Below are 26595 nucleotides of genomic sequence, written 5' to 3'. Positions count from 1 at the left end.
CTTTTTCACTCTACTTCTGTCTCCTCTGCAGGGTAAATTCAAACTCCAACCCTGGATTTTAATTTAAGTTGTTTTTAATACCTTATGTATAGATGGTATTTCATGCTGGCATTTTCATGTGCTAACTTTTTCTTATAAGGATAAGTTAAAAAGCAAAGGGAAGGGAAAAGAGAGAGCAATGAAAGGGAAGGATAAAAAAGAAAGGTAGAAGAAAAAAGGAAGAAAGATGTTGAATTTGTTCAACTGTTTTTTTTAAGGAATAGGAAATTTTTATACTTCTTTGTTTCTGAAAAAGATTTTAGGATAATCATTCTCAAAGAACCTTCAAATTTATTTTTTGTCATTCAGATCAACATTGAACAAATTCACAAGATACAGGAAGGAAAACCATACTTCTTTATTAATAGTTTCCTTACTTGATACTAGGGTTTCCTATAAAAATGCCACACCCTTTCTAGAGATGATGCCATGCATGGCAGTCATTCTCTGTGAAAACTTATCTCTTGGCTAGGTAAGATATTAAAGTAGCTTTCCAAAATATATTTTTTTAGAAAGAGAAAGAAAATATGATCATGTGAATGTAAAAGTTACATGAAAGAATAGTAACTATAAATTGCCTTGAATTTCTCTCTTAGTTTAAACTTGAAGTTTAAAGTTGTAGGGGAACTGGTGATGGGGCACACCTACTCAGTCAAGTTTTTGGCTAACACAAGTTAAATACAAGTTTGAAGTACCCCTGCTATGCCCTGCTGAGGGAAAGAGAAATGCACACACAGGTCACCAAAATATGGGTTGGAGCTTGTGCTCAGCAAACATTCTTCACAGTAGCCTAAAACTAGAACTAATCCAAATGTCCATCACCAGTGGGACAGATCAGTTGTGTGCACATAGGACAGAGTATTGCATATATTCCCCTTCCCATGCTTTACCCTGGAACTCTATAGGGTCGGACCTGGGTTCCATCCCAGTGTTGCCTTGTATTGTTCTCTAACCTTAGACAATATGCTTATACACATGAGCCTCATTCTCTTCATTCTCCTCATTCTCCTGTGTGTAAATTGGGACTCACCTTAGGCTCAGTGCTTAGGCCAAAAAAGTATTGTCATTTACCACATTCATTGAATAAAGCTGTGTAACAAACTCCTTAATTTTATTTAAGATCTGATGTTTTATATCTAGTTGTTATATAGCCTAGCACGCAATCTAAAAGTCCACAGTTCAAGCCAGGCTCATGTACAACACGATAGTTAAGCCACTCGGGAAGGTATCAATCTCAATGAAGTCTAAACCAGGATTGTCTGATGGGTAAGTCTAAAAAAAAAAAAAGAAAAGAAAAAAAGAAAAAGAAAAAAGATTGTCTGATGGATAAAGGGCAGCAGATAATGAGGGCCAACAAAGCAAGGCTGTTTGAGAAATGTTTACTGTGGGCCTACTACATGCTGGGACCTGGCCTGGCTGAGTATGACAGGGCCCCTAGCCTCAAGGAACCAGATGGGTACACCAAGTGTTTAATATTTGTGCATGAGTTTCTAGCAGCCACAGTAAAATCACATCCAGAACCCACGGGGGCACCAACTGAGGAAGTGTTCATTCTGCCGGGTAAGAGGTGGAGGGGAAGGCATACATTAGAAAGGTCTTCATGGAAGAAGTGAAGCTGAAGCAGAGACCCGAAAGACCATCAGTGTCCATCAGATAAACAGGGACAGCAGCAGCCTCTCCTTATCTCAGGATGGTATTTATTGAGCACCCACTGGGGTAGAGAAGTGATGAAGACCACCTAACCCCTGCCTTTGTGGGGTTATAAATATTAAGTGACTAACAGCTCAGAAAGTGATGTATGCAAAGAAAAAAACCCAAAGCAGGGATGCTGGAGACCTCAGGGGTGGAATGACACAATGTTTTGAGTTTGCTTCTTAACATAAAATAAAGGAAAGGAAAGGCCTCGGATAAGGGGACAGAGTGCTGGTGATGGGGTAGGGTTACACAGAAGGACAGGACCGTGGTCTAGGTGGAGCTCGTCAGTGTGAGATCCCTCTGGACCCCTGAGGTGAGATGACATACAAACCTGGACTTCAGGTGGGAAGTCTGGTCTAGACAGAAATATTGAGGAGTCCAACATTTAGGAGGCATTGAAATCTTGGGGCTGAATATCCTTTGGGAGTGAGTATAGATCTGAAAGAGAAGAGGGCACAGAACCACACTCAGTGTCCCGGAGTTTAGATCCTGAGGAAACAAGGCGTTCCAGCACTGAGACTGTCAGACGACCTTAGGAGCCCAGAAAGGTGTCCCAGGGCCAAATGGTGCAGGTGTTCCCAGGCACGAGGGAGCTAGCACCTACATCGTCGCTGGCGTGGGGTCAGGTGAGGAAAGGCCTGGGTGGTGACCACAGGTCATGTAACATGGAACTGTACTCACTGACGGACTTTGGCTAGTCTTAACATTTTCAGTTTGCTCTAGTGGTTTCAAATCTTCGTATTTAAAAAATGAAATAAACCATTAAAGATACAGCAACTTCATCCCTGATGCTATGGCTGCACTCATAGCCTTCACTCTGGCCTGTACTGCGCTTCAGTGACTGACACTCTGCTCTCCCTGAGAGCATCCATCACCCCACACTCCTGCTCCATTCTGAGGGCATCACTGCTCAGGCAGAATGAGATGGGAACTGTGCTACATGGCCCTGGGGATTATTCCCTGAGAGCCCTGGGTGTCTTTCTCAGACTCTGTCCCTGGGGAACTCCAGGGCCTGTATGGCCTCCCGGCTTTGTGCACCTGGGGCCTTTTTCAGGTCCATGGGTGCCCGGGTCCTCTGCCTTTTCTATTCCCACTGCCCGTACCATGCCTCTCACCCCTCACCTCACTCCCTCACTCCACTAGCCTGGCTGGCTCCTGTGGCTTATGCGACTTTTAGCAGCGGTTGGTCTTAGTGTCCCTAACTATCCTGAACAGAACAAATCATTGCCTCGTTTTGGTTCCCATAGAATATCTCTCTGTGTGTTTTATATTGTCTTTTGTTTACCTGTGTGCTGATGAGAACCAAGCGAGGTAAAAGATGAATGCTCTGCGTTCTTGTGATATCCCTACTCTATGGCTCACATAGCAAGTGCTTTCCTGAATTACGTATAACCGCTATTTGCCTTTCCTCCCACACTCCACATGCTACACTGCCATCTCTCTGGGGGAGGGAGACTCCCTTTCATTTCCTACCCCAGGTGCTTAACAATATAGGCCCAGTGTGGACCCTGGAATTAGATGGCCTCAGTGCAAATCAGGGTCTGTCACTTGAAAAGCCACTGAATTTCTCCGAGCCTCAGTTTTCTCACTTGTAAAGTAGAAATGATAATAGTATCTAGGTCATTGGGTTGCTGAGGGTATTCTAGGAGGAAATGCTTGTACAGCATTTAGAACAGTGCTTAGCACTGAGTGAGAGCTCTGTGTTTGCCACCATTATTATAATTGCTAGATAGTAGTAGGTAGACAGAAAAACGGATGGCTGGGTGGCTCAGTCGGTTAAGCATCTGCCTCTTGATCTTGATTTCGCAGTTTGTGCTCTGCGCAGATAGCGGGGAGCCTGCTTGGGATTTTATGCCTTCTCTCTCTCTCTCCCTCTCCTATTCATCCCCCCCTCAAAAATACATAAACTTTAAAAAAAAAAAAGATGGACAGATGGGAAGGTGGGCGAATGACATACCTCTGTAATCGTGGTGTCTGCCCTATTCTTGCTAATCATAGCTGCTAGTAAGTGTTGGCTGAATTGAAATCTTGTGAAATGCCTCCTTTGATATATTCCTTTATTTTTCTACTGGATTTTTTTTATTTAAATATATGAAATTTATTGTCAAATTGGTTTCCATACAACACCCAGTGCTCATCCCAAAAAGATGCCCTCTTCAATACCCATCACCTACCCTCCCCTCCCTCCCACCCCCCATCAGCCCTCAGTTTGTTCTCATTTTCTAAGAGTCTCTTATGCTTTGGCTCTCTCCCACTCTAACCTCTCTCTCTCTCTCTTTTTTTTTTTTTTTTTTTCCTTCCCCTCCTCCATGGGTTCCTGTTAAGTTTCTCAGGATCCACATAAGAGTGAACACATATGGTATCTGTCTTTCTCTGTATGGCTTATTTCACTTAGTATAACACTCTCCAGTTCCTTCCACGTTGCTACAAAGGGCCATATTTCATTCTTTCTCATTGCCACATAGTACTCCATTGTGTATATAAACCACAATTTCTTTATCCATTCATCAGTTGATGGACATTTAGGCTCTTTCCATAATTTGGCTATTGTTGAGAGTGCTGCTATAAAGATTGGGGTACAAGTGCCCCTTATGCATCAGTACTCCTGTATCCCTTGGGTAAATTCCTAGCAGTGTTATTGCTGGGTCATCGGGTAGGTCTATTTTTAATTTTTTGAGGAACCTCCACACTGTTTTCCAGAGTGGCTGCACCAGTTTGTATTCCCACCAACAGTGCAAGAGGATTCCCGTTTCTCCACATCCTCTCCAGCATCTATGGTCTCCTGATTTGTTCATTTTGGCCACTCTGACTGGCGTGAGGTTGATATAGTCCTAATTCCAGTAGTGGACAAACAAGTGATTTTGTATCACTAGATGTCAATCACTATGTGTTATTTTGCAAAGTAGTTCTTGGTGAGACAGGAAATTTGGTGGGTGGTGTGTGCTCTTTCCCTGCCTTCTGAAATTCAGTGCCAACCCTTCTCCCTTATGAATTTTTGTTAACTGTCTTCACAGCAAAAATAATATTAAGTTGATATCCCTTACCCTGCCTTGTCAAGAACATTAAGACTAAAAACACATAAAAATAAAAGGTAAAAGTCATAATTGAGTCATTTGCTTTTCTGAATCTGAATGCATCTGCAGACCAGTTTTCACAGTGCTTTTTTGTATTCAAGTATAACGTTATTTTCCATTCCTTGGAAATTTGCTTTTTCATTTAGACAAACCTGTCTTGTTTAACTGTTCACCTGGAGGAAAATGACCGGCATAGTTTGATATTTCTTATCTAGGATAAAATAAAGATTCCCTCTTGAAATCATGAAAAAGTAAAGTCTGTTGCTTAAGTAAAGTTTCTGGCTTAGCAAAAGAAAAATGAGCACTTTCACTTTTTTGTGTGCAGGCACCTCATTCAGAAGCTCTCACCATTCTTGGTTCTCTTGTCTGCTTTCCAAACACCTACCGGGAGATCCCTTTGCTGCAGTCTGTGCCGGAAGTCAGTGAAGTCATCACAGGAACCGAAGACGTCAAGGTACCTGCTGCCTTTGAGTGACTCTCAGGTTTACCATCTTCTAGTTCCAGCTCTGTGGCCATCGCTTCCATTATTGTGCATTGATCCCCTTATCCCTGAAAGTTCTGCTTTATTGTTTAAATGTTTCAGTAGTTTTTGTTTTCAGAAGGCTGTTTTCAGGGGATTAAATGTATCCGAATCAGAGCACATCGCAGTTATAACTGATAGGTTCCTTGGGTGTTTTTTATTAGGTCTGTTTATCATGCCTATGGATCCTAATTATGTAATGAATCATCCTTTGTAATAATTTTAGGTTCAATTGTGCTGCATTAGTGCATCCAATGAGTTTATAAGGAATAATTGAAATAAACTAAATATTCAGTCCTGTTGTTAGCCTGATTAAATACTACTAATCATTTGAAATGTCAGGTTATTCATTCCTTAGAGAATAAAAGTAAGCATTTGTTCTCTCCTCAACTGACTTTGAGGCAAACAAATATGCTTTTCAAATCTCAGAATCTATCTTATCTACTTACGGTACATAATTATAATATATAATTTAGTGTACAATATATAACCTAATTAAAGTAAAAGAAAACCGAGCTTTTCCTATCTGAAGTCTCAATTACTTTGCTAAGTTTTTATTGTGCACCCAGAAACCCTCTTCCCTATGCTGGCTTAATTGCCCAGGGAGGCCCTGGCTGAGACCGCAACCAGGCTGCTCCCCCGAGCCCTATGTCTCTTCCCCCCAGGTCCTCCCTGGTCCTTCAGGAGCTCCTGACTTCCAGGAACACAGTCAGAACATGTGGGAAACCAACTACTAAACAAAGTTTTTATTTTACTTAATTTTTTGTTTTTAGCATTACCTCATAAATATTTTACTGAAGAATGCCACAGAGGAACCAAATGAATGTGCAAGGTAAATGTTGACAAAAAGGTAAACTATTTTAGGATTTTAAAATACAAATTTATGTGTGAACAGTTAATGTTAAAAAAAACAACACTTTTTCCACATTACTCATACACCCACTAATAAGTATAGTAAAGGGGCACCTGGGTGGCTCAGTTAAGCATCCGACTCTTGATTTCAGCTCAGGTCATGATCTCACAGTCATGGGATCAAGCCCTGTGTCAGGCTCCACTCTGAGCATGGAGCCTGCTTAAGATTCTTTCTTTTTCTACCTCTGCACCTGTCCCTGCTTGTGTGCACATGCTCGCTCGCTCTCTCTCTCTCTCAAAAAAAAAAAAATTTAAGTGTAGTAAGAATTATGTTGAGAATGTGCTTTACTTAATTTTTTAAAAGTGTGCCGTTATTAAGTGAAAACAGTAAGGTGCAGAAGGTTATTATTACATTTTGTGAAAGAAAAAACAAGATTACAAATATATATGTGCACTCCCTGTTATTTTTAATGAAGAAGAAAATGGAAGGATAAACCAAAAACTTATACAAATGGTGTATGTATAGGGTAGTGATTCTCAACCAGAAGTGATTTTGTACCCCAGGAGACATTTAGCAATGTCCGGAAACATTTTAGTTGCCTCTGCCAAGCATCTAAGGTCGCTGGCAGTCTGTTACCAAGATAGGTTTTCTGGGCCACCTACATAATGAAAAGTTGCAACCTGTCCTTCCAGGGTGAAGCCCAAAGCTGGGAACACTGGTGGAGGGAAACACCATTTTCTTATCCCCTGCCTCCAACCCCATAAGGTCAGCTAAGCCCAGCTAAGCCTCTTGCTGCCCGGGAATCAGCTCCTACCCTGTTCTCTTTCTAACAGCCCATCAACCATCACCACCTTGTCAGCTCTTTGATGAATTTAAGAGGATTTTTTTTTTTTTTGGTGGGGGGGAGGTTATTTTTTTTACTAACTTCTTCAGTGGCTTTGGTGGATGGTTTAGTACACGTTTTCTAGTCTTCCATTACCAGAAGCTATAAATTCATTATCAATTTGTTCATATTAGAGTAACCTTGAATTTGGGGATAAACTCAATGTGGTTTATACAGTACTGGATCTGATTTGAGTAACATTTTGTTGAGTAAAGTTCCATTTATATTTATGGCCTGTAATTTTCTTTCCCCATCCTATCCTTATCAGGCTTGATTACAGGGTTATGTCTTCTTCCAAAATGAGTGAAGTATTGTTTCATTCTCTTAAGTCAGCAAGAGTTTTTGTAAAACTGGGAGTTCGTGCTCTTGTGTATTTAGACCTTGATGGTAAAACTATCTAAGTCTGGTTATTTATGAGAGGGTTAACCACTGACTTGTTTTCTTCCATGATTGTTTAGGAATTTTAAGGTTTTGTTTTATTTGACAGCTTAGATAAACTAAAGTCTAGAAATTTGTCCATTCCTTCTAAGTTTTGAAATACCCTTGCATTCATGATGGCTCCATTATCCTTTCGCTATCTTTTCGTAGCTCTATGCACTTCTTAATCTCTGATCCTTTTCTGTATTCTCTGATTTTTCTCACACATCTTGCCAAAGGTCTGTCAACTTTGTTAGTCTTTTCCAAGAATATACTTTTGTCTTTGTTCCAGCCTCTTTATTCTGTATTTGTTTTTATTTTCTACTTTCTGCTCTTTTTTATGTTCTTTCTTCTGCTTTCTTTACATTCTGCCACTCATTTTCTTTTCATCAGTATATTAATTCTGATATATGCCAGTATATTAACTCAGTATACTAATTCAGCCTTTCTCCTTTACAGATACCAACATTTAAGTCCCTATGTTTATTTCTAAGTGCCACTTTATCTGAGTTCTCTACGTTTGATATGTAATATTTTTCCACTGAAATTTTTTCCAGTTTCCATTATGATTCCTTCACTGAGTCATGATTTATTTAGAAATATATTCCTTCATTTTTAAACACATGGTTATTTTTATTTATCTTTTTGCTGCTGATGTCTTAAAGGCATTGTAGATTAAATATGTTGCCTGCCAAGTAACAATCTTTGAAATTGTTGAGATTTGCTCTATGGCTCAGTATGTAGTCATTTTCTGCACATGTCCTGTATATGGTTGAAAAGAATGTGTATACCATTTCTTCAGTTGTTGGGTGTAGTGCTCTAGATGTGTCCATTTGATTAATTTTTTAATCATGTCTTTCAAATACTTTAAATCCTTTCTAATTTTTTCATCATCTTGATCATTAACTGAGAAAGATGGATTAAGATATCCCACTATTATGGTACATTTATCTATTTCCCTTATATATCTGTCAATTTTTGTTTTATATATTTTGAAGCTATATTATTAGCTGCATAGAAGTATAGAATTATCAAATCTCTATATAGAATCCCATCTCTTTTATTTATTTTTGAGAGAGAGAGAGACAGAGTATGAGCAGGCGAGGGGCAGAGAGAGAGAATCCGATGCAGGCTCCAGACTCTGAGTTGTCAGCCAGCAGAGCCCAACATGAGGCTTGAACTTGTGAAACCTCAAGATCATGACCTGAGCCGAAGTTGGATGCTCAACTGACTGAGCCACCCAGGCACCCCTACCTTAAAGACTACTTATCTGATATTGATATGGATATTTTTAAATGATATTTTCTATCCTTTTATTTTTATTTTTTTTCAATTTTTATTTATTTTTGAGAGAAAATACAAGTGAGCAAGCAAGGGAGGGGCAGAGAGAGAGAGAGGGAGACAGAATCTCAGACAAGCTCCACTCTGTCAGCACAGAGCCCTATGTGGGGCTCGAACTCATAAACCATGAGATCATGAGCTGAGCTGAAACCAAGAGTCAGACGCTTAACCCACTGAGCCACTGAGGCACCCCAATATTTTCTATCCTTTTAAATTTAACTTTTCTATATTCTTCTCTTTTAAATGTCTTTGCAAAAATTGTACATATTTTATTTTATACATTTATACTGTCTGATTTTTATCTTTTAGCTGAATCTTTAGTTCATTTACATTTGCTGCAATTACTGACATATTTGGATGTATTTCTTTCATCTTTATATTTTGTTACTTGTCCTCAGTATTCTCTCATTTTCTCCCTTTTCTCACCTTCATTCTTCCCTTCTCCTTTCCTTCCTTTCTTCCTTCCTTCCTAACTTCCTAACTTCCTCCCTTCCAGATGATTTTTCCCACATTCCATTTTTTCTCTAATTTCTTAGGAGTCATAGACTCTCTTTCAGTTTTCTTAAAAGTTACCCTAGAAATTTTAATGGGGCACCTGGGTGGCTCAGTCAGTTAAGCATCTGACTCTTGATTTCTGTTCAGATCATGATCCCAGGATCATGAGATTGAGCCCCACATCGGGCTCTGTGCTGAATCCCACATCATTTAGGATTCTCTCCCTCTCCCTCCCTCCCTCTCTCTCTCTTTTTCTGTCTCTCTCTTTCCCCACCCCTGTCCCTCCCATGCTCAAGCACACACATACTCTCTTTCTCTCAAAATAGATAAACATTTAAAAAAAAGAAATTGTAATATGCATACTTGTGTTACTAATTCTGAAATAAGGCTGTCTTTACCCTCTTCCTAAACAATGTCAGGCCTTAGAATACAACCTTCTTATTTTATTCCTATGTTACCACGCTTCTCCTGTTCTGTCTCCCTCCTGCACCTAACTTCTGCAAGTTGGTGACTCGAGGTTTAGGGGTGGTCCTCTCCTCCCTCCATGATGCTCCTAGGTGCTCTTATTCATTCTAACTAGACTTTAAATACCACCTACTTACTAATGATACTGAATTTATTTACCTGGCCTCTTCTGTGAACCCCTCATATATTCAGGCTTATATATTAAACTGCCTACTTGATACCTCAACTTGGATGTCTTAACACATACAAAGTTAACACAACCACAGATGAATCCTTGAGTCTCCTGACCATCCCTCAGACTCCCCCCTTGGTAAAGGGCACCATCATCTCAGATTTTCAGTACAGAAACTTGGGGAATATCCTTGATTTCTCCTTTTCACATATGCACCACATTCAAACCTTTAACATGTCTTAGCAATACCTTCCTCTCCCACTTTTTCCTTACTGTAGAAAGCCAAATGTCTGTGGAGTTAAAAATGGAATAGAATGTGTATGATATGCTCAGTCTTTATTAGCTGAGTATGAGAGGAGTTAGACAATGAAATTGAGTTCATGCAAGTGCAGATAAGCAGAAATATGATCAAGATTCCAAATAAATGGAGGAGAATCACGAGAGAAGATAGTTATAATTGTGAGTGATAATAATGTAGAAGAGTTCAGAAAAAAGAGTAAGTTACGTAAATTGGGTGGTGTGAGATGGGATGGTAGCAAACAGTTCCAGAAAGTGCGTTGGTGTACAAAGGAGAGTGAAGGTGGCATTGCCATTAGCTAAAAAAAAAGAGTTTTGAGAGATAGAACTCACAAAGGACCGCAAAGGACACATTTGGGATACAGAGAACCTAACTGACAGGAACTCAAACACGTAAGGGGTAACAGAGTATTAGAATCGGAAGATGCTAGATGGGGATGCTAAATGATATGTTGGAAAGAGAAAAAATAGCATGGAAGAGCAGCTATAAGCTAGTGTGGCTTTAAAACTCAAGGCAGGTGAGAGTGGTTCACATTAGGAAACCACTTTATGGGTCACAAAAGTTCTCTGTCATGCAGGGCTAATAGTTACAGAGTAATGCAGGTGTTCGTAAGAAATGAGAGATCTTTGCTCTGAATGAATTACATTTAACAGAAAGGTTAATGGGTTGTAAAAAAAAAAGTATGTGTATTTATAGACACACACACACACACACATTCAAGCATGCAAAGGAAGAGAGGCTCTTGAAGTGGTAAAAATATGATTGGGGGTATAATTCCAAGTTAGATTTTAGTGGGTTAAATAATAAGTTAAGCTGGGGGAAGATAAAAAGGCTATTTGAAAACATGTAGAATACATGGCAAAGAGCGCAAACTAAGAATACAAAGTGCAGTTTCTAGACTGAGAATAAGCGTAGGGATGAGGCAAGAGGAGACAGTTCTATACAGTGCGGGAAGTCGAGGGTTCAAAGCGTGTGGAATTCATGTATTATGCTGTTGTCAGAGAACCAAAGAAGGCCAGGCACACCTTATAAACTGGGCTGCCCATTTATACTGAGTGCATTTAAGTAGAAGGTGACCTAGCCTCCAAAGGACTTTTAATAAACGTGTTCTGAAGCCCTTAGTCTGTCTTAATTTAAAGAGGTGAGATTCCAGTGAAATATGGTGGTTTTAAAACCTCAAAATATATTTATTTTAATTGCTGAATTATACTGAATACAAAGAACTTTTACTGTGGAGAGCTGAGCAGTACGTTCAGTTTAATTGGTACTGGATGTGACCTCTTATTACAAAGAACAACATATACATCCTACAGTTAACTTCTGGTTCCAAGCAGGGACTTGAACCCCCCTTTTGTTCTGAAACTGACCAGGTTTGGGAGCAAGTATTTTAATTTTATATGTGGGCATTCAGAAAAAATTAACAGGAGTATGACTTTTTGATCATTGCAAAAGATAGTGGAATATATCAGTTCCAAAGAGAATTACCATTTAAAAATGATTTATAATTGAGAAAGGTAATTTTTAAAGGACTGTGTAATTTGAAGAAAGCTTTGTCCTCACTTATTGTTTAAAAGATAACAGTGCAGCTGATTCTGGAAGTTGTGTTCAAATATTCTTTACAATGGAATATAGGGTTTGTATTCTGTTTGTAGTAGGTGTTGTGTATTTTATTGTAGGGAAGACAATTACAAACTCAATTTCCAACGATTTTCTGAGATTCATGTCTTTGATTATTCGTCAAAACTATCTTGAAGCAATACAGTGTAGTTAAAAATGTCAGCAAAAATAAAATGAACAACTCAGAAAACAACAGATGCTGGCGACTATGCAGAGAAATGGGAACCCTCTTGCACTGTTGGTGGGAATGCAAACTGGTGCAGCCGCTCTGGAAAACAGTGGAGAGGTACCTCAAAAAATTAAAAATAGAACTACCCTACAACCCAGCAATAGCACTACTAGGAATTTATCCAAAGGATACAGGGGTGCTGATTCATAGGGGCACATGTACCCCAATGTTTATAACAGCACTTTCAACAATAGCCAAATCATGGAAAGAGCCTAAATTTCCATCAACTGATGAGTGGATAAAGAAGATGTGGTTTATATATACAACGGAGTATCGCTTCTCGGCCTTTTGGCTAAGATCAAGTATATACAACGGAGTACTACTTGGCAATGAGAAAGAATGAAGTCTTGCCATTTACAGCAACATGGATGGAGCCGGAAGGTATTATATAAGTCAGTCAGAGAAAGAAAGATATCATATGTTTTCACTCATATGTGGATCTTGAGAAACTTAACAGAAGACTGGGGAGGGGAAGGGAAAAAATAGTTACAAACAAAGAGGGAGGGAGGCAAACCACAAGAGACTCTTAAGTCCAGAGAACAAACTGAGGGTGGATGGGGGTGGGGGAGAGGGAAAATGGGTGATGGGCATGGAGGAGGGCACTTGTTGGGATGAGCACTGGGTGTTGTATGCAAACAATGAACCACAGGACTCGACCCCAAAAACCAAGAGCACACTTTACACACTGTATGTTAGCCAATTTGACAATAAATTATATTAAAAAAAAAAAAAAGATACTCTCTCTCTTCCTCTGCCCCTCTCCTCCACTCGTGGGTATGCTTTCTCTCTCTCTCTCTCTCTCTCTCTCTCTCTCTCTCTCTCAAATTTAAAGAAGATGTCAGCAAAAATAACTGATATATGGGCTGTGACTATTAACAGGAAGTATATCATTTACTTCATTAAATAATTACTAACCAATATCAGTATTTCTATTTGTCCTTACCCTTTTTTTCTCAGGAAGACACTCTGTTAGTGTATGTGTAATTTTTGCTACTTTGTAAAAAAAAGATTTAAAATACTTTGTCACATGAAAATACCAAGAAAACATGTTAAATTTTTTGAGAGTTTTCCTCTTTTCCTTCTTTTCCAAAAGATGCATCGCCATTTGCTCCCTCGGGGTCTGGATATGCGAAGAGCTTGCCCAGTGCACGAGCCATCCTCAGCTGAAAGAGGCCATCAATGTGATAGGTGTCACTTTGAAGGTATTACCAATTCGTGATGTGTATTTGACAGTAATCTGTATCCCAGATATTCAACCAGTTCTAGTTTGAATTAGCGCCATCACTATTTTTTCCCTATATCAGAGAGGGGTTTTAAATCAAAAATTGTTTTTATGAGAGCCATGCTGAATGTTCTGTGAGGCTCACAAAAGAGGCCACCAATAGCTGCTTCCCCACTGGTGGCTGAGCTGTCCTGGACTGACCCCTTTGCCTGAGTGGGGTTCCTCTGTGGGCCGGGCACTTCCTGTGGCAAGCAACACCACTGTTGGTAATAGTGACAAGAAAGTGCGATTTCATGCCCTGGCCTCTGCAGTGGGACTGGGAGAGACCTGAGTACTCGCCACCTGACTGGGCCTTCACACTTTTAGGATGTCTTTCTTCCTTTGCTTTGTTAATGAAAAGAGGGAGTGTTTTTTGGGGTTTTTTGTGTTTGTTTGTTTTTTGTTTTTTGTTTTTGTTTTGCCATTGACTGGGTTCACATGCTGGCCCACATTCATTGCAAAGTCAATACTTCAGAACAGCTCTGCAAGGTAGATGGTACAATCACTATGTCCCACCAGAGGAAAGCAAGGCCCAGAGAAATCCAGTCCTAAGCACACAGGCACACAGGTATAAAGGATGGAAGCAGCACTGAGAGCAGATCTATGTAACAGGAAAACAAAACTGAACTTTTATATATACTGTTAGGCCACTTCCTAAACCAGGGCTCAAAACCTGCCAGGTCCCTTTCTGGCTCCTGTTTAGAGATGGTGGTAATAATTAGCACTGCTGTTATTATACCCCCCAGAACTGGTGAGTGTCTAGTCCCTGCCAGGCACTGTACTGGGGTTTGTGGAAGTTCTCAGCTGCTAGGCACTTGTCCCACTTTACAGTGGAGAAGCTGAGGTGCAGGAAGGTCAAGGAGCTCTTTCCAGGCTCTAGAGCCTGGTCAAGCCAAAGTTCAGACCCTAAACTGTGCATCTGATACCAGCATCCAGGCTCATGCCTGCCCTTCTCTACTGCCTGTCATGTGTTGCTGTAATAGTAACAACCATTTTAGCTGACACTGGGACAGTCATCACCAGGCCAGCGATAGAGCTGTGTCACCTTTGTGCTTCAGCCCACAGGATAACCAGCCAGGGACATCCCCTGCCCATGGCTTGGCATCCGGCCCTCTGGTCTAGCCCCTGCCTGTCTTTGCAGCCGGATTTCATGGCAGTGCTCCTCACCTACTCCCCTTCCTGACCAAGTCTTATGTCCTCTGACCCCCTCCCACCTGTGCACCCCATCCCCCATTCTCTCCTCCACAACACCTGGGAGTGCCAGTCAGATCCGGAGAGCTGGAGAAACACTTGCTGCTGATCCCTGTGATGAGGAATGGAAAATTGATCAAACCAAAATATCACTTAGGAGGCCTCCCTCTGGCCTGAGCAGGGTGCTGACCTTTGTTGTTGCTTTTAATCCTTAAAACCACCCTCTGTGTGAAGGCTTACTGCAACCTCTGCATCACAGATGTGGAAAATGAGCTGATTGGGAAATAGAGAGTCTGCCAGGGTCAAACCCAGGACACCCTGTCCCCATGTCTGGGCTTTTCCCTAATTGCAGTGTATAAGACACTCCAAAAGCCATGGTGAAATATTCACATATAACTATTACAGTGAAAAAAAGTTGGATATCAATTGTATATCTATGCAGAGTATAATTTGCTTTTTAATATCCTATTTTCTCAATTCTAAGATCTATTTTTCCAATCCTAGTTTTTTCCCTAAATCTAGAAAGGTATATTGCATGTGCTGTGGCTTCCCCACCCCTACTCCCTTCCTGGAAAAGCTGTTAATAATTCAGTGGTGTCTCAGAGTGAAGGAGATCTGTAGATAAATCTTCTACCCTATGTGGTTCTATGCAGTATAGATAACAAGAGTAGAAGGATATATGACGGCTTACGTTTTCCTGTTGTAGTTCTCCACATTTTCAAAAATCTCTATAGTTTTTCTACAGTTATGAGGAAAACATAGAGTACCAGAAAAAACGTAGCTGCCATGCTTGGAGCCGTGCTCTATCAGGGGACATCCCGCCACAGTGTGGGGGCTGTCCCATTGAAGCCTGCACCCCAGGATGCTCCTGATCCCCCCATTTTGGCAATAAAAGAGAGCACAGCTAAAGAAGGCCAAGGACCTTGCTCCGGCTTGAATTGCTAAGAAATCAGAGGGCCGAGATCAGCCATATCAACCTTCCTTTAACCAGTATGAATAGCAGAGGGAAACTCATGGATGCAGTTCCAGGACGCTGGGGCAACTCCCTGCCTGCCTCCCTCCGAAGCCTGTGTTCCTGTGCCAGTGGCACTTTCACTGAAGGAGGGAGCACATGAATCTAAGAGAACCGAGAGCTATCAGGGAAGGAGTTGCCACGGGGAGCAAGGGGGACAGCAACAACTCTTAAGAAGAGGGGCCCCAGGGAGGCTCAGGGCTCTGCTAGGAGGGGGAGCATCTGGCGGACTAGAGAAGGAGGCCCGGCCCCAGCAGCACAGGGTGCATGAGGCCAGAAAGGGCTTCCCGTCTTATGGATTCCACATGGCTCTGGGCACCACTCTGCTGTGACCCTGCCCTTCAGGAACACTTGATGAGGCTGATTCAGGTGTTCCCTCAGATGCAGGAAGGGCATGGTCAGAGAAGGCTGGGAAATGCTCCCCAGGAGGTATCCATGAAAAACAGTGAGAGCAGAGCACTGCCTAGCTGCCTGGAGAATTCTACTCAGCTAGTTGTGTCTGGTGGGGGAGTGTGTGGGTGGGGGCGGAGGGTTCTAAGCCTGAGCTGTAGTCACAGACCTAGGTGTCCCCTCCAAGGTGGGGGCCGAGGGCACTAGAGTGGCAGCTTCGGCTCTGGCTCAGGTGAGCTGCCAACCCTGTCTCCTTGGCAGCCCAAGTGAGAGGAGGCCCAACCCGAGCCCCACCCTCAGCCTCACCTGTCGTTCCTTCTCTTACCCTATCTCAGGAGACATCATTGACTTTCCCCGCCCTCCTTACTTCAGTCCTAGAGTCCTGCTGCCCTAGGGCCATCCCTACCCATCCTGTCTCCCCCTGCCAATAACTGAGCCTCCTGGTGCCTTCCAACTCCTTGGCCCTAGTCTGGCCCCCACAGATCTGTCCTCCCTCCTGCCACCGGAGGAATCTGTCTGCACAGGGTCTGACCAAGTAGCCCACAGACTAGAGCACTCTGCACGGCTTTCAGGGACATATGTGAACAGGTCCCTGCCTGTTCCCAAGACTGTTAGTCCTTCAGAGTAGAGACTGTATCTGCCCTGTTCATCTTGTGCCCTATACTTTTTTTTCTTTCTTTTTCTGGCTTAAACAACATGGGAACATATTGATTCATAAAGCTGGAAAATACATGGGTAAGGAAGAGGTCAGGGTTGGTTGATTCAGGAGATTAACACTCAACACTGACCTAATTGTCTAACTCTACTGCTCTGTAGTCCACAGAGGTGGCTTCATGTTAGGGTGGGATGCCTGCAGGGTTGGAGGATATCTGCCAGTAGGAGTCAGGGTCCCATGTGTCCTTGTTTGTGTTCTGCAGGACTTCCATCACAGCATTCTCCTAAGAGGTACTGAGATGCATTAGTCGAGGTTTCTCGCTCATCCCTGTACCAGCGACTGAGACTGGGAATAAAATCTTCTGATTCGTTTAAGCCTGTTAGGGCACATTCCTGGAGCTGGGAGAGATGGCCTGCATGGGAGAGGGAAGGCACCTCAAAATAGATCTATTAGTTAAGGAGTGAGGGAGGAATTGATACTGGCCAAGCAACCACACATGTGCACCATAGAGAGGACTGAGAGCAAGAGATGCTCTGTAAAAGGAAAAGGTGAAGGCATGTGAGTGGGGAAAGCAGTAATGAGAAGAAGCTGAGCAGTGTGTAGGGAAGGGGCACTCTGGGCAGAAGGAGCTCCCAGTACAAAGGCCCTGGGGTAGAAACGAGTTGGTATATATCCTAAGAGCAGGAAGATGCTGGCATGTTGGAGCAGAGTGCAGTGTTGAGCAGTGAAGCAGTATAGTTGACACACAGTGTGATGTTAGTTTCAGGTGTACAACACAGCGATTCAACAACCTATCCTTCCTGCTGTGCTCCTCACAACTGTAGCTACCACGTGTCACCCTCAGTGTTGGCACATTGTCATTACTCCATGAATATGTGCTGAATGAGTGAGTGAGTGAGTGAATGAGTGATTTGTCTCTCCCCACCACCACCCACAGCATTCACGTGTCAGTAATAGCATCCCACCTGCAGCCCTCCAGCCTGACCTTGCTTCCACAGTGCCCTACCACCTGCTGCCTTAAAGGAAACACTCTCCCTCTGCCTTCTTCTGGCCTAACCTCAGCTCTCCCTCCACCCTTCCCCCATTCTCTCTACCACCTGCCCCCTCTCTCACACCTCATCCCTCCGCCCAGAGGCTCTTTGTCTGGTCTACCATAGCTCTCATTTCTTCGTTGTCCTCTTGTCTGCTCCCAGCTTCTAGTTAGATGTAAGAGCCATGCCAGCCTTATGTTTCCACCCCACGACCTGACCCCTGTGATGCAGTGGAAACACATCCAGTGGCTATTCCTGTTCTTCACCTTAGACTCGTCATGCGTTACTTCTCCGGGGGGTGTGCAAGGCATTAGGAACATAATGGTAAACAAGATGTGGAAAAACAAACACAAAAGAACAGGCAGACAAATACAGATGATCGGCTTGATAGCCCTTAATGCCATGAGGAAAGCACGAGAGCGAAGCAGGATGGAGCCGAAGAGCTGGAGCAGATAGACTGCCACTCCTTGGGATAGGCAAGGTGGCCTCACGGAGGAGGCCTTTAGTGCCATGATCTGAGAGATGTGGCAGAAGCCAGCATCCCAGGCAAAGCAGGGAGTAAGGGCAAAGGCCTTGGGACAGAAGCAAGCCAGAGTGTTTGCAGGGTTGAAAGAGGCTCGTGAGCATCAGGTCATCTGAGGCCTAGAGGCCAGGCTCTGAGAGCCCCTTGAGGGCAGACGCTCTTGCCCTGGGTGCACTTTGCACCTATCAGGAAGGAGTATTTGGAAAGTGTTTATTCTACAGAGTTCAAAGTAATCCCCTTTGCCTTACCTTCTTCCTCGTCCTGTACATTTGCACTGAGCTGCTAAATGTTGACTTTTCCATGTCTGTGTGGTGCTGAGGTCAATTGGTACCTGCTTTATGTGACTTGGAGCTCCTGGTGTGGAAATAACTAAGCTACATATCCAGGGGTTTCCTTAGACACCCAAAATCAGCGACAAACCTTTCGGCTTTAGATAATAAGGTAGGGACAGCAGGGTAGCCCCAGGTTCTGGGCAGGGAGAGAGGCACAAGGTGTCTTTCATCTGTTTCATCCATCCAACCCAATGTTCTTTGTGAGTACCGTCCCTCCCCTTTGACATGCCATCTAGCAAGAAGTGGGAGCATCCAAAGGTCCTTGTACACACACCAGACTCCAAAAACACACTCAAAGTAATTGAATAAATACATCATAACATAGGATTATATTCTCACAGTTCCCAAATTTTCACATTTCTTAGTACATTACACATGTGGGTGAAGTTTAATTTTATAAGGTGGGAAATCACTTGATCACTTCATGTTTCTATAAAATGAAGATCATATCTACCTTGCAGAGGTGTTAATGAAGATACATCAATGCGAAAATGAGGAGAATTCTAAAAGGGCCAGCACACAGGGAATACTCAGTAATGTACTACCTTTTAATTTCCTCCAATTCAAAACTATTATTTATGCAATCTGAATGAGGCACTTGAAATTATGGTTTTAATTTTCAGATGACTGAACAACAGCTCTTTGTTTCTATAGAATGTTAAGGAAATTAATACATGTGGACAAGAGGCAGTTAAAGGATGGTACACGTGCAATGTGGGACCAGGACACATTTTTCAAAAAATTAATGCGTAACAAGGAAATGTATCCTAAACATCGCTGGAAAGAAATACATGTTTTGTTCTTCCTTAGGACAAATGCACGTGTTAAGTTCAGTCCTTTAGTTTGGGGTTCTGTTTCCTGTTACAGTTTCCTAACAAAGTCGTGGCTCAGGTGGCCTGTGATGTTCTTCAGTTGCTGGTTTCCTACTGGGAAAAGCTTCAGATGTTTGAAACCTCTCTGCCTCGGAAAATTTCAGAAGTAAGTCTTTGTCCTGTAATGCTAACACGTAAGCGTTTCCCAGTTATTGTATTTGGTGTTTAATTAATTACAGATACTCAAATAATTGTTAGAGTACTGACTATTAAATTGCCATACGGGTCATTCATTTTCAGATTAAATTGCACCGGCTCTTCTCAGCTGTGATTTCAGGCACTACGTAAAGAAGCCACCAGTGTTCCAGGGCAGAGTTTTACACTTGGGGAGTTTGAAAGGCAGACACGACCACAACAAAGAGACCTTTTGTAGATTGGGCTTCATTCATCGAGAGTAATTTGGATGGTGCCAACAAGGAGTAGGCAGCTGGTTATGATGCCCTCCGTGCAGGGGCGGGGGGTGGGGGGACTGTTGAGTGAAACAGGAGTCTCTCCTAGACCGAAGCCCCAGATCATGCTCTCTGCCATAGCATGATTACCCAGCTGTAATGAGATTACTGCTGTAATACCCTCTTGGGGGGGGGGGGGGAAGGGCGGTGGTAATTGGTGGGAGAGAAAGATAGAAGGAACAGGAAGAATCATTCCAGTGATGATATCCCGGAGGCTGGTTGCATTTGAGGGTGCTTAGTTGTAAAGGAGCAGCTACCCTCACCTCTGTACGTACCTGAATATAAGGCCCATCCATTCCTGCTAGTTTTTAAAGCTACACTTCTTATTTTATTTTAAAGTTTGTTTGTTTTGAGAGAGAGAGAAAGAGCGAGAGAGAATGAGCAGGGGAGGGGCAGAGACAGGAGAGAAAGAATCCCAAGCAGTCTCCAGGCTGTCAGCTGAGCCGAAACCAAGAATCAGATGCTCAGCTAACTGAGCCACCCAGGCACCCCTAAAACTACACTTTTTAAAACGTGCCCTGTTCTTTGCACATCCAGTGGTAACTCTTCAAGGAAATGTGATTTGTCTCTGCGTGGTATTACAGGGGGAGAGAAGAAGTGATACTGATTTATTTCCTCTCAGCCCTAGACAGATTTCACCAGCGAGATCACTCTGTTCTCCCCAAGAGCTTAGGTGACCTAGGGCAGAACAGAGGTTTGGACATAGGGATAGAAGATGCCGCAAGTTATAAAGTTGGGTTTTAGGGCAACTGTACACAGTTGACCTTTGAACAACATGGGTTTGAACTGCATGTATCTATATGTGGATTTTTTCTGATAAATATAGTACACTATATATGTATTTTCTCATCCTTATGATTTTTTTAATATTTTTTTTCTGTCTAGCTTACTATATTGTAAGAGTACAACAATACATACAACATACAAAATATGTGTTAATCAACGATTTATATTATTGTTGAGGCTTCTGGCCAGTAGTAGGCTATTAGTAGTTAAATTTGGGGGGGGAGACAAAAGTTATACATGGATTTCTTCCTGTGCAAGGTCAGGGGGTTAGCACCTCTCAGGCTGAGTTGTTCAAGAGTCGATTGTAGTTTATCATTGAAAGGGGAATAGCTTTGAGAAGGAAAGGGGTGCTTTTATACCAGGATAACAGGTGGAGACCTGGGGTGGTTTATAAGAAAATCAAATGGGAGCATTTTCATAGTTATTTTTGAAAATATTTTTTTTTACTTTCATTGCATTAAGTGCGGAGACTGATGATGGGGATTGTGTGACCTCAGAGAGAAATGTCCCTTCCTCTGGGGCCCCAATTTCACCACCAGGAGAGTGGAATAGAGACGAGGCATGGCTCTATGACTTTCTCCCGATTTTCAGGATCACACAGAGCTCTAAACTGGCTCTTGGCTTCTTATCACCTTCCTCAAGTGAACTGGCACCAAGCTGGGTTTAGTGCAAGGCCATCTTGAGACTCTTATCATATGGTTTCGTAAACTATTACTATGGTCTGTTTGATTAGAGGTTTGTCTTTATGCAGATCCTTGTGGCCACAATTGCTTTTCTTTTACCAAGTGCAGAGTACTCCTCAGTGGAAACAGATAAGAAGGTAGGTGGCACATCAGCTAAGTTTTCCCCAGTCTGGTTTTTTTTTTTTTTAATGTAAGATAAAATGAAAAACAATGTTACACGCAGGGATATCCTTTATTATTCTTTTGTATTGGTCCTAACTGTCTCCCCTTTGAAAACTTTATTTACTCATTCATTTCTTCTGCATTTGTGTGTCCACTGAGTAATTACTATTGTGCAGGGACAGTTTGTTGTTTGCTGCGACATATAGTGAAGTTTAAAAGACTGCAGTGTACAGTATTGGGCCTATTTCCTCTTCCAGTTTATTGTATCCTTGCTACTCTGCCTCTTGGACTGGTGCATGGCATTGCCAGTGAACACCCTTCTCCACCCAGTGTCCACAGTAGCCCTGGAGGAGCAGCACTCGTGCAGAGCCCCTTTGCTGGATTATATCTATAGGGTGAGTCTCCATTTGTGCCTCATGGACATAGAGTATAGACTTAAGCATCAGAGAATCGCCCAAATATGTCTGTGCATGTATTTATTTATTTATTTATTTATTTATTTATTTATTTATTTGTGCCCTTTTGGAAAAGATATGGGGAGAGGTAAAACATTTTAAAAGAAATGAATAATTTAAGGAGTGAAAACAGGACAGAAGTAATTGTAGAGAAGCAGTGGTTACCAAGTGAAAGAAACATGCATTTTCACATGACTGCCATCTTTAAACAACTGCAGTTTGATCAGAATCCCCAATTTTCATGTAACATGGTCTATTTCTACTTAATTTTTAAAAGAAATGTTTATATTTTAGGAATATTTACAGTCTTAGTTTGACAAAATTGTTTTATCAGTTGTTTATCAATAAGTATAAAGGTCTCAGTAATCCCTTTGCTTTACAAGATCTTAAGAAATACACTAAGGAAATATATCACATCAAAGTTTTTAGCTTCATCATTTTTATGGTACTTAAAATATTCAAATTTCAACCTCTACTGATGACTGGGTATATGGTGTTTGCTCTGGATCCTTTATATTGCCCTTCTATATTGGCTTTACAGTCTGTCCTGTGAAAGGTTTATTTATGAATTTGGCATTTGTGTATCAATTGAATAATTAGTACTCAGGGACAATTCTGTTGTTTATTTTTTTTTAATTTCATCTATTTATTTTGAGGGGGGGAGGGCAGGGAGGGGCAGAAAAGGCAGGAGAGAGAGAGAATCTCAAGCAGGTTCCACAGTGTCAGCACAGAGCCCAGTGTGAAAATCAAACCCACGAACTGTGAGACCATGATCGGAGCTGAAATCCATACTTGGACACTTAACCGATTGAGCCACCGAGGTGCCCCTGTTTTTAATTGTTTTAGTAAGAAACCTTTACTAGTAACCTTTAAAAAAATAATATTCCAAGTCATTAACTGATTACTGTGTTGCCTTATTTTGAAATGTATTAAATATAAAACATAGCTGAAATTCTACTAAAAAGTATTGTACTTTTAAATGGTTTTTTTAGTGGTCAGAGATTTTAATAACTATGTTATTTTTAATTCATTCAAAGATTTTAATTCATTAGATATTCTGTCATCTCTGTGGTTTATAAACCTATGTAAGGCTTGGCTTGACAACCTAAAGTAGCCACAGTCATTTAAATTTGTCTCTTTTCTAACATTTCTTTTCTTAAAAGATTTCTCTTAAAATTGTTTTACCAATAAAAATGTCCCCTCCTAGTTAACATGAGTCACAAATTTATTGAACAACGTGGTTTTATCTGTAAAGGAAACTTTTTATTGAAGTATAATATGCATCCAGTCATAAGTGAGAGCTTGATGAATTTTCACAAAGCGAGCACACCTGTGAAACCAGATCCTGGCTGCAGAAACTGAATAGTCTCAGCATTACAGAAGGACCTATGCTGGCTCCCTGCTGATTACTATCCCCATACGCATACCTGGGGCAGCAACTAACCTGTGTAACGGTGTAGATTGTTTTGAACTTTGTGTAGCTGGATTTATGCAGTATGTGCTTCTGTGTCTGACGCCCTTCACTCAACATTATTTTCAAGGCGTTCATTCATTCATACCGTTGGGAATAGTTGTGAGTTTTTCACTCATCGCTCTTTAGTATTACATAGTAAGAGTACGCCATGATTTAGGTATCTATTTGGACATTTGGGTAGTAGAGTTTGGAACTGGAAAAAGAAGGTCTGTGAACATTCTGGTGGACAGAAGCAGGACTTGGGTGTGTGCGATCACCCAGAATGGCAAAATAAGCACTTTCTAACTTTTACTTTCCTTTTGTGTTGAAAATATATTTATTGGTATTGATATAAAAGGAGAAAAATAACCTTGCAAATAGCAGGAAGATAATTTAGAACGGAAAGGATTCTATGTTCTCAGATATTACCAAACGAGAGTCCTACCTCTCAAAGTGCTGTTGGCAGATTGTCAGGGACAGGATGTTCGTGGCATCCATGGCACACATTGCTTTTTACAGGTTCTGCACTGCTGTGTGTGTGGCTCAAGCACATATACTCAACAGAGTCACTACACACTGACCCTGGCCGACCTGTCATCCCCGGATTACGACCCCTTCCTGCCACTGGCAAATGTGAAGAATTCGGAGCCAGTCCAATATCATTCATCAGCAGATTTGGGCAACCTGCTCACAGTGGAAGAGGGTAAGATTCTTCAGAACATTAATTCTCATGGGCAGGAAAAGGAAAGATTGTAATCTTTTGCCCATGCTTGCTACATTGTTTTTTAAAATCTAGTTATTAAAATTCTGGTTTCTAGACCCCTATGTGATAGCAAATTACGCTTTCCTTGTTTCTTTTTTTCTGTTTCTTCTCTTTTCCCATCTTAGTTGAATTTTGTATTGAGGACCTGTGTCAGACCTATGAGACCCACAAAAACAGCTCATTTTCTATCCCCAGGGAACTTAACATGTAACTAGAGAGACAGGATAAATGCAGAAGGACTCATTTGTGGATCAGTAGCACCATGGGGACTTCCCATGGGGAAGGACTTAAGCCAGACTTAGAAGGATGAACAGACTTTGAAAGGATCTGGTCGAGTGTTATAGACTAGGAGAGCATTGAAAGAGAGAGGTGGGGATTTATGTGCCACAGTTTGAGGCTCTGCTCATGGCGGGGGGTCTGTTTTATTTTATTTTATTTTATTTTATTTTATTTTATTTTATTTTATTTTATTTTATTTTATTTTAGATTTTGTTTTTAAGTTATCTGTACACCCAACATGGGGCTTGGACTCACAACCCTGAGACCAAGAGTCGCACGCTGTGCCAGCCAAGCCAGCCAGGCACCCCCAGAGGGTCTGTTTTAGGATATATGGGTATTGTCAGGATTAGGGAATGCTGTAGGTCCTCCTCATCCATGCTTCTTCCTGAAATGACAAGAGCCTATCTCCAGGCCTTGAAATGTGAGTTAGAATGTGGGTGTATCATCTGTACATGTGAAATAATTGCATAGAACCAAACATACACACACACAAGAGCATGTAAACTGAGTAGACTCTGAATATTAATGAAGTGTATCAATGTCAAAATTTCCAAATTGTGATACTGTCCTATAGCTAGGCTATGTAAGATATTACCAGGGGGATGAAGGATATTTGGGATCTCTCTGTATTATTTCTTATAAATGTATGTCGGTCTTTAATTGTCTCAAAGTTAAAAGTTAAAAAAAAAAAAAATGTGGGTGTGGAGTGTTAGATCATCCATGAAAATGGTATGGACTTTGCAAGTTAAAACCTAGGCCCAAGAATGAATTTTGGGGGTAAAAACATCCTTAAGGAAAAAAGAATGAGGGAATGTCACCAGGAAAGCAGTCAGGGAAATGGAGAAAGAACCATGAAAGAGTTCTGAAAAGTGAAGAATTCACTTCTGAGGGAAGAAAGGGAATAAAGAGCCAAGGAAGGTCAGCAATGCTCCATGCTTCAGAAACATCAGGGAGGGTGGGGCCAGAACAGGAGCTGTTTTATTTCCCAACTAAGCACTGGGTGGTGGGTTTTGCTGAGTACTTTGGGCATGGCAGTTAGTCTGTAGCCTGATAGCCGGAGCAGGTGATTTGGGGATGTCTATTCAGAACCCGCAGACATTCCTGCTGGAGCCTTTGGTGGACAAAGGAAGAATAGTAGCCAGAATAGGAGCATGGAGTCCAGGGTAGTGCTTGCAAGACTGCGGAATCTGGAGTATGGTTCAGGTCAAGGGGAAGGGCACAAGCAAGGTGACAAGGAAGAGAACAGAAGTGAGGGCACCAGTCAGGGGCAAGGGCTTTGGAATCAGTCAGTCCTGATTTTATAAATGAGCACACTGAGGTGAGGGATTTTCCCAAGGGTATAGAAGCCAGAAGTAATGGAGGTGAAATTTGAATCAAAGATTTAATGACCAGGTTCTGAAATAGCACAGCATTTACTGAGATTTTTCCACAGAGTAAAGACTTACATTTAGTTGTGCTGGTGGACAGTACACGGCACATGTTCACACTATTGTTTACCTCCATTTGCATAATCATTTAGTTGTCTTTTTCTGGACTTCCACAGTTTTTTTAGACTGCAATATTTCTTGATTTTTTTCCCCATGGTTAGAAATTCAAACCATATCTTAAAAAAAAATAATCAAAATGACCCATGATCTGTTTTTTTTTTTTTGTTGGTTCCTACCATGCAGTCTATGTCTTAGAAGAAAAAGAACTTACTTTTTCCTAAAGCCATTAATTATAGTCTCATCCCACATGACTGTCCTTAAAATAAGTTCAGCACATATTATGATCTGTCTCTTGAAAATAGTGGGAGATTGATAGGTTAGTGAAAAACAAGAAACCTAAAAATGCACATTTAAATTTTCTGTACTGCCTTTCTTTCGATGTACAACACTCTTTGACTTGAGTATTCTCCAGAAAACCTTAGGACCTTGTGCAGTCTTGTCCTACCCTAGTTCTCTGGTGCTAAAAAAAATTATTTGAATTTCGGTGGCAAACGAGTTTGAAAATTCACCAACAGTTTAATTACATACAAAAGCAAAGCAGCTTAAAAACCTGTTGGCACACACACCCTTGCTGAATAGGTACATCCTCTATGAAATGGGAGAACAATTAAAGAGGACACCTGAAGTATTTTAGGTTAAACAGAAATGTGCTCATATTTGAGTTTTTTTTTTCATTCGATGTCATAATTCGTCATTCATAACCAAGCTATTTA

General features: G+C 41.5%; 1 protein-coding gene across 8 annotated transcripts in view; it reads left to right on the top strand.

The window, feature by feature from the left end:
* RALGAPA2 (Ral GTPase activating protein catalytic subunit alpha 2) overlaps positions 1-26595 on the top strand; it is a 322541-nt gene that overhangs the window by 173955 nt on the left and 121991 nt on the right. For all 8 annotated transcript variants that reach the window (XM_042980989.1, XM_042980987.1, XM_042980988.1 and 5 more), the window contains 7 exons: positions 5134-5262; positions 6102-6160; positions 13192-13300; positions 19361-19471; positions 21352-21420; positions 21703-21840; positions 23873-24056. In XM_042980989.1, the coding sequence (XP_042836923.1) occupies positions 5134-5262; positions 6102-6160; positions 13192-13300; positions 19361-19471; positions 21352-21420; positions 21703-21840; positions 23873-24056 (799 nt within the window). The remainder of the gene's footprint in view (positions 1-5133; positions 5263-6101; positions 6161-13191; positions 13301-19360; positions 19472-21351; positions 21421-21702; positions 21841-23872; positions 24057-26595) is intronic.

The sequence above is a fragment of the Panthera tigris genome, chromosome A3, assembly GCF_018350195.1.
Source record: "Panthera tigris isolate Pti1 chromosome A3, P.tigris_Pti1_mat1.1, whole genome shotgun sequence".
Classification (NCBI taxonomy): Eukaryota; Metazoa; Chordata; class Mammalia; order Carnivora; family Felidae; genus Panthera; species Panthera tigris.
The sequence above is the reverse complement of the archived record's forward strand: the minus strand, read 5'-3'. Positions and strand labels throughout refer to the sequence as shown.